Source organism: Ochotona princeps, chromosome 26, assembly GCF_030435755.1.
Source record: "Ochotona princeps isolate mOchPri1 chromosome 26, mOchPri1.hap1, whole genome shotgun sequence".
NCBI lineage: Eukaryota > Metazoa > Chordata > Mammalia > Lagomorpha > Ochotonidae > Ochotona > Ochotona princeps.
In genome coordinates, this window is record NC_080857.1 from 7,550,798 (window position 1) to 7,569,961 (window position 19,164).

Genomic DNA, 19,164 nt, shown 5'->3' on the forward strand with positions numbered 1-19,164 from the left:
AGGTACTCAGTCCAAGGCCACCTGTGTGGGAGGTGAATCTTCTCCTGAAGGATCGTCATGGACCGAGGCATATGGAGGACAAATTGCTGCATCACTTGCTCCTTCTGGCTCCCATGCGCACACACCACTTTCCTTCTCCTATGGATTTACTTCCGTTATGTCGATAAGGTCTGTTCTATTCTTTTAAGTCCCAGTTTTCTTCAAGACTCGGTTATGGAGCTCTTTATAACAGATCATCTTCGTTTACGTCTCATTGTATTTATTCAATATGACCTTTTAGAACATATATTATTCCTTCAATATTCAATACGTACACACTGAATTACTTTGTACTAATGCACTATGACTTTGTACTTATAACAGGAAGGTTTCTGGTCCTCCCTAAATTGATGTTATGTTAAAGAAAAAAGTTTTGGAGCAACTCATGTGGAGGAACTGACCACTGGTGTTCTGAAGGAGGAGGCAGTTAGTTGGAAATTCCAACGGCCCATCCTTTAGATTTTTCTAAGCAGGCTTCTGCGCTGAAGCTATAAGAATGAGATGGTTTGGCTGCTATCAAAGTTGAGTTGGACTGCTAAACCAGTCAACTGGGAAAAGCAGCTTTTGGTTTGGATTCTTCTTTCTAGGATATATGGAAAAAATACTAGGGGAAAATACATGAAAAAAAAGCAGAAGTAATTGGGCTTCCCAGTAAAAGGTAATTACAGTAAGAAACTTTAAGGATGCTGGTGGAATGTGGATTTACAATATAGTCACTATTCCATGGTAATAGAGTAACTACAGATGAACTAGACAAGGAGACAAAATAGACTTCTTCTTTGGGTGAAATTTTCAATGCTTATTTGGTGCAGAGAAGAGAAAATGTCCAAATACGTGACTTGTAACTGACAATTATACAAACATAAACCTGTGACAATTAAATTTAAATGATGGCTAGAGGTGATGTAATTGCTGTGAAAGAGTGTAATGGGGAGAGAAGTTGCTGCAGTGTATAAAGTTATGCATTCAGAGGTAACATTTTAAGTGCTTATTCTGTGCAGAGTTAAACATTTTGGACGTAGTCTTCACTTAATTCCTCACTAATATAGTGAAGTGGCTATGATCCCCATATTATTAAATAGAAGATGAACTCGAAAAATTGAAGTCACTTGGCAAAGAACAGATATTTCAATGGGCAGAACTGATTTTCAGCTGAAGTCTGTGCCTTTGTGTCAGGATGAGATGACCATTCCAGGAATGTGATAACTAATTGAGAAAAGTTGTAATAATGAGAGAAAAATGAGGATATTATATGTGTGGGGAGAAATTATGATATACAATGTAGAAGCTTGGGTGCCATTAATACTTTTTAATTATGTTACTATGTTTTCCACCTTTTCCTATACTTGCCAAATCATGATTCATTTATATCAGAGAAGGTTAAGCTTGTAATGGTGAAATGAATGACTATACTATTATAATAACTTGGGGACAAATAATAGGAGGAGATTTATAAAGACAGAGGAGAAAGAGGGGAGGAATGAACGCCTATGCTTTATAAGTCTGTATCATGGGAAAAAAATTATTTTAATTTAAAAGAAGTAGTTTGGGTGAAAGGTCAAATATCATCACATCCCTATTATCTTTTAATTTTTCATTTTATGGTATCTTTGCATGCTAATGAAGATCTATTGAGTCAGGGATCATTGGTTCTGAGCCCAAATCTGTCACTTGCTGGAAATTAACTTTGAATGTTTTACTTATTGCCTCATATATCAACCCAAAGATATGTTCCATCTCTAAGTTGTAAATATTATCTCCTGGGTGATCATGGCTAAGATGCCCCTTTGGCATGCCCACCTCCCATATTGGAGAGTCTGGGTTTGCTTCCAATTCCAGCTTTCTATTAATGTATTCTAGCAGACAGCTCAAGTACTTGAGTACCTACTATCCATGTGGCAGACCAGAATAATTGAGTTCCTGGCTCCCACCTATGACCAACCAGCTCTGGCCTTGGCTACTGCGGGCTTTTAAGAAGCCAGCTCATAGATGGAAGATTTTCTCTCTCTCTGTCACTCTCTCACTCTTTTGAGTAAATAAAATATATAAATGTTTTTAAAAATTATCTCCAACAATGTAACAAACATGGTGAATTTAAAAATCCAACAAATGTTTGCACTTTCTGTTGTCAGTTAGATGTATTTAATCAAGAAAGCCAATTTTGAGGAATGCAAACCTAATTTACTCACCAGTAGTAACACCTGACTAGTTAGTCTTTGCCAGCTGTAAGTATGATAAAAGACTCGTAGGTTAGAGGCAAAAGACTAACACTCAGAACGAAAGCAGCAGCCGGAGTGCCAGGGAGCAGTGTGCTGCGTGTTCCCTGCCTCACAAGTTCCACAAGGTTGAAACGCATTATGGATGAGCAGTTTTCAAACACTTCATGGAAAATGTGTTATGAAAAAGGTATTCACGAATTTCAAAATTTGCCCCAAAATGAATATGTCTTTAAATTTCTAGGGCTGCCACAATAAAGTTCCACTCAACATCAGCATGTTTAGTTCTGGAAGCTAAACGTCCAAGAGCAAGGTGTTTGTAGAGTTGATGGAGATAAGGCAGGGCTACACCTCTCCCAATGGCCTACACCTCTCCCAGTGACCTACACCTCTCCCGGTGGCCTACACCTCTCCCGGTGACCTACACCTCTCCCGGTGGCCTACACCTCTCCCGGTGGCCTACACCTCTCCCGATGGCCTACACCTCTCCCGGTGGCCTACACCTCTCCCAGTGGCCTACACCTCTCCCGATGGCCTACACCTCTCCCAGAGGCCTACAGCCAGCTCTCTGCACCTTGTCTCTCCCCTTGCCTTCCCTCTGCACCTGTCTCATTTGAAGGACTGGGTCAGACTGGATTAGAGCTACACTAACAACCTTCCCGTTCACTTCATCACCTTTTTACAGACCCCAGCAGCAAATACAATGACATTAGGGGGAACTGGGGACTAGCATTTCAGCATGTGGATTCTAGGGGTACACCAGTCATCCTAGTTGATGCTTGCACAAATAGTGGAGTATACTGCAGGAGTGAAACAGTGCCATCAGGAGATTTACCAGGAAATAAGCTGCTGTTGTCCAAGGGGGCTTACCTCGTCCTTCAGATCTCACGGCTGCAGATACAACTCTGGGGAAAATGGCCCAAAGGACAATTGGAGCTTGGCATTCCTGACAGGCCAAGCAGAAACATTTAGGAAATTGCAGGACCACATGGATGCCCAGCTCTTACAATCAATGCCAACAGAGAAAGACCTTTAGGTACGGCTGTGCCACCCATGGAGCCTTTTATCACATCAGGTCCTGCTTTACACAGCTATAAAGCACATCACGTCTCCCACAGTTATCCACATTGAAAAAGAAAATCTACCTAAACCATATCTCTTTTTCTAGTTTGCAATGATTTTATATATTATACATATACATATACATATGTATAATATACTAATATAGCTGTTATATTGTGTTTTTTACACATAGTGGGAAGTGTTTTTAACTTGAAGAGAGCCTTTCTTTACTACTTTGTAGTTGCTCATAGGAAAAGGAGCTCAAAAATAAGTGCCCAGTAAATGATGGAAATAATTCTCATTTACTCCAACAGATGGACTCACCGTGTTTGTATGTCACTGTTTTACTTTTGTATATGTTTGAATTTTCATCAGGAATAGATTATAACAAAGGTAGGTTTCAAACTCTTATCCTCTTCTTAAGAGTTCTCATTTCTGTTCCTTCCTCATTTACACTTAAAATACATATTTTAATATTTACCTTACTTACCATTGTGTCTAGGTTCTAGTTTCTAATAAGAACATTGTGAAACCACTATCATTGTTATGCCCACAGAGGCCTTTCTCTTATCAGAATATTTTATCACTTGTAAGTCTTAAAAATTTAAGGAGCATTTTATGTTTTCAAAACTTGAAATATTTCAGCAGACTTTTGATTTTCCTCCATGAATAATTGCAAGAGGCTTCGGGCTCCTGGTTTCAGATCAGCTCAGCTCTAGCTGTTGCAGCCACTTAGGGGGTGAATCAATGGACAGAAGATCTTCTCTGTCTCTCCTCCTCACTGTATACCTGACTTTCCAACAAAAATAAAATATATCTTTAAAAGAAGTTTTATCAGTTTAGAAATATGATACTTATGAGGAAAATTATCAGTAACCTAAAATACATATTTTTATATTATTTAGGTGATATGGTGAAACACTTTGCTTGCTCTAGTGAAGGGTTCCCCAAAGAAAATGAAATGATCAAGTTGTATCTGACCTCAAAAAACTTGGTAAGGTCCACTAACAGCATGTATTTCCACCCTTCACCTTCCTGTTAAGTCTGTGTATAAAAGCCATACTACTGTGTCCCTCGGATTTGTCTCCTGTGTTCGGCCTGGGGCGGAGCAAGTAGGGGAAGCGGTGAGAAGGGTACAGAGAAGCTTATTTGTTTATTTATGTACATTTATTTGAAGGGAAAATAAGATAGACAAATCCCCAAGTTCACTCCCAAAAGCCCTATGGAAGCCAGCACTGGGCCAGGCTGAAGCCAGAAGGAATCAGGAACTCAGGTCAGCTTCCTCACAGCTATAGCAGAGATCCAGGTACATGAGCCACCCTCTACCACCTCCCAGGGCACACATTAGCAGGTAGCTGGAGTCAGGAGTGGAGTTGGGAATTGAACCTCGACACTCCAATGTGGGGTGTGGGCATTCCAGTGACACCTTAACTGCTACGCCGAAACACCCCCACCCTAAAGGTGATATGCTGTATTAATACCATCCTTTCTATCCCTTACATTTAGTCTTTACTTGAATTGGGTGAAATGGTTCTTTTTTTTTTTAATGATGCCTCTTCCCTCTAATTTAAAAAAATTGGCTATAATAATCCTCATTTTTTTTATGAAACTGCTGTGTCCTTTTGAACTCTGACAGATGTAGCCTGTTTAAAAAGAAAGTTACCTCACATAACCTGGAAAGACTCAGTACCACATTGAGCCCAGCACGACAGCCTAATGACTAAATCCTTGCCTTGTCTAAGCCAGGATCACCGAAGGCTGCTAGTTCAAGTCCCAGTTGCTCCACTTCCCATCTAGCTCCCTGCTTTTGGCCTAGGAATGCAGTAGAGAATGGCCCCAACCCTGGGAACCCTGCACCCATGTGAGCAACCGGAAGAAGCTCCTGGATCTTGGCTTGAGATCAGCTCAGCTCCAGTCATTGTGGCTACTTGGGGAGTGAACCAGCACAGATCTTTGTCTCTCCTTCTCTATGTAAATCTGGCTTTGCAATAAAAATAAATAAATCTTAACAAAAAGGTAGCTATGACCCGCTCTTTAAGGTGGCTGTAGTAATGGTATTGTCAGGAATAATGATGAGTAATTTTGTAGCCTTAGTGCTCTCTGATGATTATGATATTTAGCCTCCACACTTATTCTTCCCTTAGATAAGGACTGTTAACCTTTGTGCTGAAGACTCCTGCACCAAGCTGCTCTTCTCCCTCCTCTGCTTTAGTGCTCCTCTGCTTAGTGGTAGTTGTTTTGCTTGTCCTGTCTTTCCCTCGTCCAGTTCACAATACCTACTTTCAATCTGTCTCCCTGCCAAGCCCTGCTAGAAAGCAGATTCACAAGGGGCAGAGATTTTATTTTGCTCACATTTGTGACAAAACATGGCACCTACAGCATTGCCTGGTCCAGAGTGAGGCCTCAGACTGTATTTCAGAATGAACGAGATTGTCCATTACTTAGATAGGGAAATGGAAATGCTGCCCAAAGTAATGTTAGTTGCTGGGAGAACTAATCCAGACAGAGCTCTTGGCATCTGCCTCTTGTTGCTTTTGTCAGTAAAATCTAACAGGTGAGATCGCTGCATTTTTACGGATCTTCTCAGAAGTGGGAAATGGCGAATTAAAAGGCAAGAAAATCAGGACCACAGCATGATAAACCACTGCCTGCAACTCTAACATCCTGTGTAAACTCTGGTACGAGTCCTACCAGATCTGTGTTCAATATAGAACTCCTTGCTGATGCACCTGGGAAAACAGCAGGGAATTGCCGGCCCAAGTGCTTGCTCTCCCGCTGCTCATTGGGAAGCCCAAGTGAAGCTCCTGCCTTCAGCCTGGTCCAGCTCCAGCTATCACAGCAACCTGGGGCGTGAACCAGGAGATGGAAGATCTCTGTGTCTCCCTCTGTCTCTGTAACTCTTTGAAATAGATTTCTTAAATGCAAGATCATAATTTAAATTATTTTTATATTTCTAGATGGGGAATACATTTCCTGTATTTCACATACAGTTTCACGTGTATGGTATTACTTACCATCCCACCCTCCCACCCTTGCTCTCATTCTCCTTCTCCCTTTATTTTTCCTTTAATTTTTCCAGTGATGCACTTCCAAGTTGCTCTATAATCAGAAACTTAATCTACTAAATAAAGAATTCAACAAGTAGTAAGTAGGAAATCATCGTGTGGCTCAAAGCCTTGGGACCCTGCACCTGTGTGGGAGACCAGAGGAAGCTCCTGGCCCCTAGCTTTGCATCAGCTCAGCTTGCAGGCATTTGGCGAACCAGTGGGAGAAAGCTATTTCTCTCCGTCTCTCCTTCTCTATATATATCTACCTTTCCATAAAATAAGTATAAAATAAGTATAGATAACGGCTATAAACATAATCAAATCTCAAAATGTCAAAATGACCATTGTGCTTGACAAAATAAGCCAGTCAGTAGAAGAAATGAATCAGTTGTTTTCCCTGATTTATGGTCGTTAATATACAGGCAACCTAAGCAGTGGCTGCACCCCAAAACCACATTCTTCAGTTGATATAATATGCTGTTCTCCATTGAATTGTCATTACTTACCAGGTTCTCCCCTCCCCTTTCTTACAGAAAATCCAGTGTTTTTTCCTAGCTGAAAATGACATTGCTTCAAAGTATGCGATAAGTGTGTTCACATCAGGAGGACTAGCTCCCAGTTTGGCAATCATAAATAGTACCTACAATGGCATCTTCCACTTTAATTTAACATTGGTAATTGCATTTTATTTCAGTCTGTGCTATATTAACAAAACATTCTTTTATTTACAGGATTTTTCTAAAACTGGATAGTTTCAATAATATTGTATCATGTTACAGATTTTATTTTCAGTAGTCATATTTTTTAAAAGCAATTACAAGAAGAAAAAGGTGCGTGTTGGACAGTTTTCCTCAATATTCACTATTCCTGCTGTGCTTCAGTCTTTTCTGTGGGTGTAAGTTTCCCTCTGATATCAGTTTCTTTTCAACTTGAAGAATTCTGTGTATGACTGGCTGGCAATAATTCTAGTTTTTTCCTCTTTTCCCCCTATCCCCCCCAAAATCATTATTTCACCCACCTTTTTTTTTAGTAATGATCTTAAAATATATTCATACACCATCCAATTTACCTATTGAAAGTATATTATTTGTTGGTTGTGAGTGCATTCACTTAACTATGCCACACCAATAGAGGTCCGACCCTCATCACCAACCCAAAAGGACACCTGCTGGTGGTAACAGGCCCCATCTCCCTTCACTCCCAGCCACAGGCGACCGCTCATCTACTTCCCATCTCTGCAGATTTGCTTACTGCAAACGTTTCCTGTATGTGAAATATGGCAAGTCATGTTTGTAACCAGCTTCTTTCCATTGGCGTTGTATGTTGAAGAGCCTTTCATGTTGTGTCATGTTTTTAGTAATTCATTCCTATTTATGAATAATATTCTGTTGTGTAAACATGTTTATCCATTCATCAGTTAATGAACATTTGAATCGCTTCTGCCTTTTGGCTATTATGAATAATGCTCATGTGAACATTTTCATGCAAGTTTGTATAATTAGGAATTAGGTTTTCATTTTTCTTGGATACACAACTAGGGATGGGATTGCTGGATCCTATGGGCATTCCATGTTTAACTTTTTGCAAAACTGCCAGGTTGTTTTCCACACTGGTTGCATTAATTTAATTGCCACCAACAGTTTATCTGGGTTCCAATTTCTGCACACCTTCCTCAGCCTTTGCTGTTTCCTATCTAATTGTTACAGTCGTCCTAATAGGTATGAAGTGCTATATCATTATGGTTTTGATTTGCATTTGCCAAGTGATTAATGATGTTGAGCACCTTTTCACTTGCTTGTTCACCACTTGGACATCTTATTTGGGGAGATAGCTATTTTTATTCTTTTCCTATTTTTAAGATCCAAACTCGTGAAAATATACTCCTTTATTTTTTTTAGGTGGTTTATACTTTTCGCTTTTACATGTTTCTTGGATCTATTTTGAGTTCATTTTGTACATGGTGTGAGGTAGGGGTCTATATTCGCTCTTTTGTATGTGGAGCTACAGTTTTCCTAGTACAACTTGTGGAAGATGCTATTGTTCATTCCTGTCGAATCGTCTCAGCATCTTTGTTTAAAATCAATTGACCATAAACATGAGGACTTCCATCTTGATTCTCAATTCTATTACATTGAGTTGTATGTTTATCATATGCTAGATATTGCTTTGGTATTACTTTGTGTTAACTTTTCAAGTCAGGAAGCAGGAGTCCTCTAACTTTATTTTTCAACATTATTTCTATTAGTTTGAATCCCCTGTTTCCCTTTGAATTTTAGGATATACTTGCCAGTTTCTACAAAGTAGCCGGTGAGGATTTTGATAGGAGTTGTATTGGTTCTGCAGATAAATTTGGGTAATAAGTCTTTTAAACCATGAATGTGGATTATTGTGCCATTTATCTTGTTCTGAATTTCTTCTCAAGGATGCTTTACAGTTTTTAGAGTATAGGTTTTATATATCTGTTGCTCATTTTTATTACTAATATTTTAATCTTTCATTGCTCTTCTAAACAATTTGTTTTATAGTTTCCAGATTGTTTGCTGCAAGTGTTTAGAAACACAGTTTTTTATTTATCTTCATATTCAGCAGCACTGCTTGAGCTCTAATAAGTTTTCAGTGGTCACCTGAATTTTTGGAGGGTATTTTTGTGAGCTATAGAATTTCTGGTTGGTTTCCTTTTCTTTGAACATTTTGAACATATTGTTCTAATGTTATCAGACACCATTATTCCTGAATGAAGAGTCATCTGTTAAGGTTTTTTTTGAAGATTTATTTATTTTATTACAAAGTCAGATATACAGAGAGGAGGAGAGACAGAGAGGAAGATCTTCCATCCGATGATTAACTCCTCAAGTGAGCCGCAACGGGCCGGTGCGCGCCGATCCGATGCCAGGAACCTGGAACCTCTTCCGGGTCTCCCACACGGGTGCAGAGTCCCAATGCATTGGGCCATTCTCAGCTGCTTTCCCAGGCCACAAGCAGGGAGCTGGATGGGAAGTGGAGCTGCCGGGATTAGAACCGGCGCCCATATGGGATCCTAGGGCGTTCAAGGTGAGGACTTTAGCCGCTAGGCCATGCCACCGGGCCCATCTGTTAAGTTTTTCATTATGCCTTTATGTGATGTGTCAGTTTTTACCTGGAAGTTTGTTTTGTTTGTTTGTTTGTTTGTTTTATTTACCCAAGTGGGATTCTCTGGAATTTGGGGATTGTAGTATTACCAAATTTTGAAAGTATCCTGCTGCTATGTTACCCAAAATTATTTTCTGTCCTACCTATTTTGGTCTCTGTTCCTGCTGGCACATTTGAAATGTATTAGATTGTTCCACAGATCTTTAAAACTATTATTTTTCTTTTAATCATCTACCTAATCTTGAACTAATCATTCCAATTACTGTATCTGTGAATTTGCTTATTCTCTCTCTGTTGCCATCTCCTATCTGCTAATAGACCTGCTTAGTAAATATTTTACTTCATTGTTATACTTTTCAGTTTTATTACCTCCAGTGAGTTCTATTTTTAGTTGTACTTTATGTTTTTGAATTCTCTATTCATTTCTTCATGAAGACAAAATTGTCCTTAGACCTATGAACTTACTTTTTTTTAAAACTTACTTTTAATGACTGCTTTAAAATCTTGGTCTGCCATCTGGACTCACTCTGAGTCAATTTATTGTCTACTTTATTTTTCTCCTATTAGTTACAGTTTCCTGTTGTCTTCATGTCTTATTATTTTGGTTGAAAACTAGACACTGAATAGAAAAAACTGTAACAACTCTAGACTCTGTCACGTTCTTCTGAGAAATTACTTTTATTATTCTACAAAGCAGATAGATAACCTGCCTTAGCAGAAACCGTAAACTACCCAACTTATGGTTTAGGCAGCTGACATTTGCACTAAGTTGCTTTGGCTTTTATGCTGATTTTTTACTCTTATTTTCCACTTTACAGTTTGGTAGTCATAGGGCCGCCCTCTTCCCCCTCACTCCTTTCTCTCCTCCCTATTGTCCCCTGTATTTTACAATAATGTAGTCCTTCAGCTGTAGTCTTGACTCCAGTTTAACGCTAACTTTTGAAACATTGTCTTCTAAGGGTGTCCACTGCCCCTGTGCTGTCCAGCAATTTGGGCAGCTTGTGTTTAAATCTCAGAACTCACCATCTTGCACTTCCTGTGATCTAAGATTTCCCTGCTAAGTTTTCAGATTCTCTGCCAATCTCCAGCTCTGTCTCTGGATACATGAAGTTGGTTGCTGCAACTTTCGGAAGCCTATGTTAACAGCATAGTGTTCCATTGTGTGGTTATATTGTTATACATGATACATGCATATTTTCATTCTTTCCAGTCCTGTGCTATTAGAAACAATGATGCAAAAATATTCTTGAATACATTTCAATTCACATCTAAGAGTATGTGGGTATAATACAGTAAAATTTCCCAACAACGGAAATTGCTGGGTAAAGTGCATAGGCATTAAATGCTTTTTTTTAATTTTATTATTTAATTTTATTTTTTGATGGCTTGTTTATTTGAAAGGTGGAATTACAGAGAGGTGCATTAGCAGGAAGGTGGATTGGAAGTGGGACAGCCAGGGCTTGAGCGATAATGGAATGCAACAGGCAGCAACTATACTTGCTATACCACAATGCTGGCCCAATTTCCTATTTTAAACGATAGGGTATACTATGCCAAAGCAAGTACCATTATTAACATTTTTTTCTTATGTCTTCTTTGTTCAAGTTCAGTGATCAAGTTTTCTGGGTGATTGATATCCCTAGAGAAAACATCACAAGAAAAACAGGTAAGAGTGAGTTGGAGCAATTCCTTTATTCGTGAGCCTAGGTTGACAAACTAAGCAAGTAGAAAGCATTTGTTTTACCAAAATTCTTTATTATTTTGTGCAAATGTCCCAGGTAGTATTTACAATATACTTGCTAAAAATTTGTGACTCATTTAAAACTTAAGTTTAATTTAGCTTCTTCTACTTTATCTAGCAATTCTACTACATTTCGATTTTTTCTCTAACATACATAATATTTATATTATCCTTTACTTAAAGCAAATTCTACTTTTTTTTTTAGGAATTAGAACTTGTTAGTCCTGAGAAACTTGGGTATCAGTTAATTTTGTTGAAGTTTAATCACTAATCTTAAATGCTACCAGCTATACTAAATTTTGTATTGTTCCCTTGTGCAATGTACAGTTATTGTCATGTGGCACTGTTGTATTGTATGTTACTATCCATATCCAGATAGATATCCTAATTTTGGGATTTGTGTGTATGGAGTCAGTGGACTGAGCTGGTAGCATATTCGGGCATGGAATGTATCCTTGCTGTTTAGTATGGTGAACACAATAAATAAAAGCACATCTCCACTTCACAAGGGGAAGAAAAAGAAATTTATTTTTGTCATGGAACCCAAAAGCCATTAATAACACCAAAGAGAAGAGTTAGAAATGACATACCTTCAAGAACTCCAGGAAGATTTTTATCCTATTTCTGTTTCTCTGTGTGTGTATTTTAAGATTTTTTTTTTTCTTTTGGAAAGGCAACTTTATAGAGAAGGAAAGACAGAGAGAAAGGTTTTCTTCCCACTGTTTCATTCCCCAAGTGGCCACAGTGGATGGAGCTGAGCCAATCTGAAGCCAGGAGCCAAGAGCCTCTTCCTCTGGGTCTCCCACGTGGTTGCAGGGTCCCAAGGCTTTGGACCATCCTCTTCTGATTTTCTAGGCCATGGGCAAGGAACTGTATGGGAAATACAACCGCCAGGACACAACGGGTGACCATATGGGATCCTGGCACTTGAAGATAGAGGATTAACCAATTGAGCCATTGTGCTGGCCCTATCTGCATTTTCAAATGAGTTGATATGCAGCCCTGGAGCTGTATGGAGATTTAGTGATGACCTGAAGTGATGAAGCGGTTAGATACTTTTAAAGATTTGTTTTATTTGTATTTGAAAGGCAGAATTGCACAGAGAGAAGGAAAGACAGAAAGATCTCCCATCCACTGATCTGGCAAAGGCCAGGTCTGAGCTGATCCGAAGCCAGGAACCAGGAGCAAGGAACTTCCTCTTGGTCTCCCACATAGATGCAGGTCCCAAGGACTTGAGCCATCCTCTGGTAATTTCGCAGGCTATAAGCAGGTTGCTGGGTGGGAAACAGAGCAGCCAGAACTCAAACCAGTGTCCATGTGGAATGCAGATGCCGCAGGCACTGGCCCAGCAGTTTGAACTTTGAGTTGAGTATTTACTGTTGAATGTAAAAGGAGTGTCTCATTGATATACACTGAGCAACTTGCTTTGTTTCTATTCTAAAATAAGGATGATTTGTATTCAATGGATTATTTCCTTTGATGTTTCCAGCTGTATGAGTTTTCACACATATATGCAATTGTAGAATCACTGTAATCAAGATACGGAACAGTTCTGTCATCCTGTTAAATTATTCCACTTATTGTCACTCTCCATAATTCTTAGGCCTTGAAAATTTTTAAATGTAATATAAAAAGAAAAAAGTGGTAAGTTTCTATTACTATTTCCTGGCCTAAACCTGTGTCTTAGAAAAGAAATCCTAAAACATGGAAGTAGTTCTCCAGGTTAATCTTCTCCCTCTGGTGTAAGCACACCATTGGGTACCAGTTCTAGTCCCAGTGGCTCCACTGGTCACCCAGCTCGCTGCTTATGGCCTGGGAAAGCATTCAAGGATGGCTCTAGTCCTTGGAACCCTGCACCCATGTGGGAGATCCAGAAGAAACTCCTGGCTCCTAGCATTGGATAGGTCAGCTCTGACCATTGCAATCATTTGGGGAGTGAGCTAGCAGTTGGAAGATCTTTCTCTCTCTCATTCCCTTCTTCTCTCTCTATAAATCCGCCTTACAAATAAAAATAAATAAATCTTTTTTTGTTTTAAATGTAGCCTTTGAGTCTGACTTGTTTTACTTACTGTAAGAGTGCTCCCCTCATGCTTTTACTTTTAATTCTATATGCAATATATATATATTCACCTATGTATATATATATATTCATTTACTTATTTATTTGAAAGGCAGAGTTGCAGAAAGAGGAAGAGAGAGACAGAGAGAGAGACTGTTCATCTGCAGGCTCACTCCCCAGATGGCCCATAATGATCAGGGTTGAGCCAAGCTGAAGTCAGGAGCCAGAAGCTTCTTCCAGGTCTTGCATGGAAGGAGCTCAAGCACTTGGACCATCTTCTGCTGCTTTCCCAGGCACATTAGCAGTAAAGCATGCAGAACACAGACAGGCATCTGTACGGTATGCTGGCAGCACAAGTGGCAGCTTAAGCCACTGCAACGCAATGCAAGCCCCTACTTAGATCAGCTCCAGAGAGGAAAGACAGAGACATCTTCCAACTGCTGGGTTACTCCCCAGATGCCCACAACAACTGGAGCTGAGCTGATCTGAGCTTCCTATAGATCTTCCACGTGAGTGTAGGGGTCCAACAAATTGAGCCATCCTCCTCTGCTTTCCCAGGTTATTATTTTATCATCAGAATGTTTTTAGGAAAAACATAATAATTTTTGACATATAGATTCAACCAATGTGATTAGGAAGGGAAAGATTATCAATACAGGCAATGTTCCTCAAATTTCGCCAACATGAGATATGAGAACACTAGCTGATTATTTGTTTTGTTTTCAAGCAGATGCTGCAGCTGTAGAAGAATGGCTGGTAAGAATCACGTTACACCATGGATTAAATATTTATGCCACGGAAGGAACTCTATTGGATTATGTTCGAGGTAAATGCCTTGGAGAAATGTGGGTTGTACATATGCCCAAGAGACAGATACTCACCTATCTAAAGCATTGTTATTTCAAGTAAGATAAAAACATTAGGTACAAACTAAATGTCCATAAATAGGCAAAAATCTGTAAATGGGAGAATATTCTGTTGAAATGAAGGAGAAATAAATATATATATCACTAAGAACACAATTTTTTTTTAAGAAAGCATTGAGTGTGGACCCAGCACAGCAGCCTAGTGGCTAAAGTCCTCACCTTGAACGCACTGGGATCCCATATGGATGCTGGTTCTAGTACTGGCAGCCCCACTTCCCATCCACCTCCCTGCTTGTGACCTGGGAAAGCAGTCGAGGCTGGCCCAAAGCCTTGGGACCTTACACCCATGTGGGAGACCCAGAAGAAGCTCCTGGCTCCTGGCTTCGGATTGGCTCAGCTCCAGCCTTTGCGGCCGCTTGGGAAATAAATCAACAGACAGAAGATCTTCCATCTCTGTCTCTCCTCCTCTCTGTATATATGACTTTGCAATAAAAATAAATAAGTCTAGAGAAATAAAAAAGCATTGAGTGAAAATTGAAATTGCAGACTTAAGTACAAGAGTATTTAACTAGTTTAGCAGTAGACATTTAGCAAAGCAGCTAAGGCACCACTTGAGACATCCAGATGCCACATCATGGTGCCTCTGGGCTGGAGTTCTGACTCTGCTTTGTATTTCAACTTCCTGCTAACACGCACCCTAGGAAGAAACACTGATGCCTCAAGTCTTGGAGTGCCTGGTACCCAAGAGACTGACTTCCAGACTCCCAGCTCTGCCCTGGCCCAAACCTGGCCGTTGGGCATACCTAGGCAGTGAACCAGCAGACGGGTGATCTCTGTCTCTGTCTCTCTCCGTTTCTCTTTCACGCTGCCTTTCTGCCTTCCAAAAAACAGAAGACTATAGAAAAACACACACCAAAGAGTGCTATGTGGTCTTCTTACACATATTGTAGAATTACTAAGAGATGGACTAAATATATGCACAGCAATTTTAGACATTCGGGAGAATTTGGGAATGGGACCATGGAAGGGAGCAAAAGTTATCTTTAATTGTATGCTTGACATTTTGTTTCTTTTAACCAAAATTAAATTATCTGAAACAAAATGGCAAAATGTGTTTTTTGTTATTGTTCCCAAATTTTGAAGAGCAATGAGCCAATTATTCACTAGTTATTGGCATACTGACTTTGTGGCATTCTTATATTTTTAGACCCTGTATTTATTTTTTTAAGCACTAAAATACCAAATAAAATTATTTGGTTTATTATTCTGAAATCTGAATCATTTACATATTTAAATGTACCTAGATAGGGATGGGAAAGTTTTTTCCTTCCAAGGGCTATTTGCATATTTAAAATACCACTCACAGATCACACAAAGCTATCAAATTAAAAAGTAGCCTTGTATAGATTTATTGAATTTCAACACCCACTTATGGGTGCCGTGGCAGGGGCCAGACCAAATGATTTCGTGGGTGCGCTCAGGCCGCAGCCTGTATGTTCTCCACGTCCTGTACAAAGGAACTTAGCGGCCGAGAGCTTTGCAGTAGTCAGTAAGCCCTAGAGGACTCGCGACGCAGAAAGGGAGCCGGTCTGAGAGCACAAGGAGGCACAGTGAACGACAGGGTGGTGGAGAAAAAGTTTGCAGAGGCCGGGGGTTATTTTGTTTTGTGTTTTTCCTTTAAGTGTGCACTTCATTCTAATTACAAAGAAAGGCCACTGGAATGTTACGAGCAGAAGAGTAATAAATTCCAACCTATGCTTTGTTTAAAAAAATGCTTTTAAGTAAAGATAATGGGCTGCTCTGTAGAAAATTGTTTCTTTGGGGAAGAGAGCCAGGATGGTATCAAGAAAGATGGCTGCAACCGTTGCAGGGGGCTGCTCTGGGGAGGACATAGAACACCCAGAGCTGGCATCAGCAGTGCAGACAGCAACATTTCACGCTGACGGGACTTCCTGGTGACCAGCAAGAATCCTTGACTTCCCACTGGAGCAATCGCAGGTGGGTGTTGTGATTTTCTGAAATGCCGAAGGCATGGGAGCCAACATTGAGGAGCGGACACAGTTAGAAACCTCTGTTCGCAGCTAAACTCAAATGAGACATTTAAAATTTTTTTGTTTTGATTTGAATATTTTATTGCAGAATAGTTACACATTTACAAAACAAAAATTGTGCGGGAGTAGTACAGAGTTGAGATGCTTCCAAATCTCCTTCCACATTTATAGCCAATACAAACCACAAGCCACTTTGCCTTCTCATTTTTTTAAAAGATTTATTTATTTTTATTGGAAAAGCAGTCCAGATTTACAGAGAGAGGAAGTGACAAAGAGAAAGATCTTCTGCTTCCTAGTTCACTCCCCTAATGGCCACAACGGCTGCAGCTGAGATGATCAGAAGCCTGGAGCTTCTTGGGTGCAGGGTCCCAAGGCCTTAGTCCAACCTCCACTGCTTTCCCAGGCCACAAGCAGGGAGCTGGATGGGAAGTAGAACAGCGGGGACACAAACCAGTGCCCATATGGGATCATGGAGCAGACAAAGCAAGGATTTAGCCACTAGGCCATTGCACCAGGCTCTCTGCCTGCTGATCACAAGGTGGAATAAAGGGACATTGTTTGTGCAGACTGTTCAGCTCCCAGACCAAGCAAATGACCTGCAAATGCATGCTCAGCCCTGAAAACTACCCTGCTCTTGCCCCGAAGTTCTTTGAATTCCAGTGCCTTGCCCCTGAACTAGTTTGGTTATCCCTGTCTGAGCTGTCCCATGCTATGCTCTGTCCATCCAGATGGAAATTCAGCTCTGCACAAAGTGGAAAAAGCAAAACAAAAAATCTCATATAAACTCTTTGGGATTGCAGCAGAATTTATCCGAGAAGGAGATTTACACTGTAAATGTAAATAGCCAAAGAATGAGTATCAGCTCATTCTCAAATGTCCTGTGACTATTTTTGAAATTCAGACACACATTTCTTCAAATTGCCCTGGCTTTCTTTTTTTGATCTCTCTTTCTCTCTCACACCCTTTCTTTCTCTCTCTTTCTCTTTCTCTCTCTCTCTCAGAAAGAAAGGAAGGAAGGAAGAGATGGAGGGATAGAGGAAAGAAGGGAAGGAGGGAAGGATGGAGTTCTAGGTAAAGACATCTCATTTCTGATTGGTCCTTCCAGTTAGTTGCATCCCCAACTTCTGTCTGTTGTCCAGAAATGCCTCTCTTGGCCATCAATTATAATTCTCCATGACCCCTGCTACTCTGGATTTATTCTAGTTGTTGCCTATTTACTGCTACACTCATGTGGCCAAGCAGAGCACAACATCAGTATGTGACCTTTCAACACAGCAGCTCCTATATGGATGACCCTGTGATCCAGGAATTCCATTGCTAGGTCTAGCCCCTGTGGCAAATAGCATTTTGCAAGCATGACCAGGGCTTCATCTCCCACCCCACATGTTCTTCTGCAACAGGGACCATATTTTTCTTATTTTCTCTGAAAAAACAAAAAGAAGAACTGCCCTAGCTTTAACTAATGAAGGTGAAATAATACACTCATGTTGGAACTATAGAACAATTCCTTTACATAGTTACTTTAAAAACTTTAAAGGAAAGCAACCCTTCCATTCTTTTTTACTTTTTTTCCCCTTTAACCCTTCCATTTTTAAGACTACTGCCACATATTAGCACCTATTTTGATTTCCGCAGAACCTATTCTTCAATGGAATATTGGGAATTCAATGTCACGGAATCACATCAATAGCATATATCCACATGTGATCGACCTCAAAGTGGCAAAATGCCCCTGTGCCAATGATGTGGCATTACTTGGCTTCATTTTGAATACAACGCTTAATGGTAAGTTTATTGTTTTATTGAATGCTTAAAAGTGATGCTTTGTCGTTTACGACAGTAATGGCTAACTGGAATCAAATAGTGGAGAAAGGAATATTCCCTACAGAGTGGGCATTAGACCAAGTGGTTAAGATGCCAGATGGAATACCTATATCCCATAGCAGTGTGCCTGGGCTCAAGTCCCAGCCCCACTCCTGATTCCAACTTCCTACAGGGTTCACTGTGGAAGGCAGCAGGTGACTGTCCAAGACTGGACCCCAGTCACTGTGGTTGTCTGGATTGAATTTCCAGCACCTGGTCTGGCTTTGGCCCAGGCCTGGCTGTGTCAGACATCAGGGGAGTCAATCAGTGGAAAGGAGCGAGCCAGCAAAACAGAGCTCTCTGGTTTTTCTGTTTCCATCTCAGAAAACAAAAATGAGTATATGTTTTAAAAATTCTCAGAAAAATATCTAAGAACCTACTCTGTCATCTTTTCTTCTTGCAAGTGTGATATATGAAGGATTTTTTGCTGTAATTTTTATCATAATAGTGACCTTAGTATCTCTTCTGATTTTATCTTATGCCCTGCATTAATATGTTACTTCCTCCCAGAGACTATTCATTGTTTCTAATCCTTTGCTTTTCCTGACAGATAGTAATCAGTATTTTTATTCCTAAAAGCACACCGTTTTGTATCGTGTGTGCATTTTCCCTTTACTATTGAATAGCTCTGTACAGGGAAGACAAGTGTCGTTTTCTATATTGTGATTCACAACACTTCTGACACCAACCCTGTGGATTTCCACACAAAGCAATTCCCCTGGCTCTGTGAAGGTGCCACGTGAGCGTTCACTGGTTCCGCCCAGTTCCAGCCTACCACAAACTCCTGCAAGTTAGGGGCCCAGTCCTACAAGACTGTCACTCATTTGAGCGGCTTAGTCAGCAGGCTCAGGTGGTGTCTTGTTCTCCTGGCCAGTCAGCTACAATCAGGGCAATCCCACAACCTCCTTGAGTTTAGGAGTTTGCTAGAACAGTGGAAACACTTACTTACATTTACCAGCTTATTATAAAGGCCATTGACAAGACTATAAATGAACAGCAAGATGCAGGTGAGGTCTGAGAAGGGTCCCAAGTATAGGCACTTCTGTCCCCACGGAAGTGCGGTTCACCACTCCCGGCAAGTCAATGTCCTC

General features: G+C 40.3%; 1 protein-coding gene across 2 annotated transcripts in view; it reads left to right on the plus strand.

Annotated features, from left to right (window-relative positions):
* The first annotated feature begins 550 nt into the window (after positions 1-550).
* CATSPERB (cation channel sperm associated auxiliary subunit beta) overlaps positions 551-19,164 on the plus strand; it is a 60,746-nt gene continuing 42,132 nt past the window's right edge. The window contains exons 1-7 of one of the 2 annotated variants that reach the window (XM_058655309.1): positions 551-697; positions 3,632-3,710; positions 4,223-4,311; positions 6,898-7,038; positions 11,099-11,159; positions 14,024-14,119; positions 17,846-17,995. In XM_058655309.1, the coding sequence (XP_058511292.1) occupies positions 3,632-3,710; positions 4,223-4,311; positions 6,898-7,038; positions 11,099-11,159; positions 14,024-14,119; positions 17,846-17,995 (616 nt within the window). In that variant the 5' untranslated portion in view covers positions 551-697. The remainder of the gene's footprint in view (positions 698-3,631; positions 3,711-4,222; positions 4,312-6,897; positions 7,039-11,098; positions 11,160-14,023; positions 14,120-17,845; positions 17,996-19,164) is intronic. The other variant, XR_009244261.1, reaches the window with a different exon arrangement.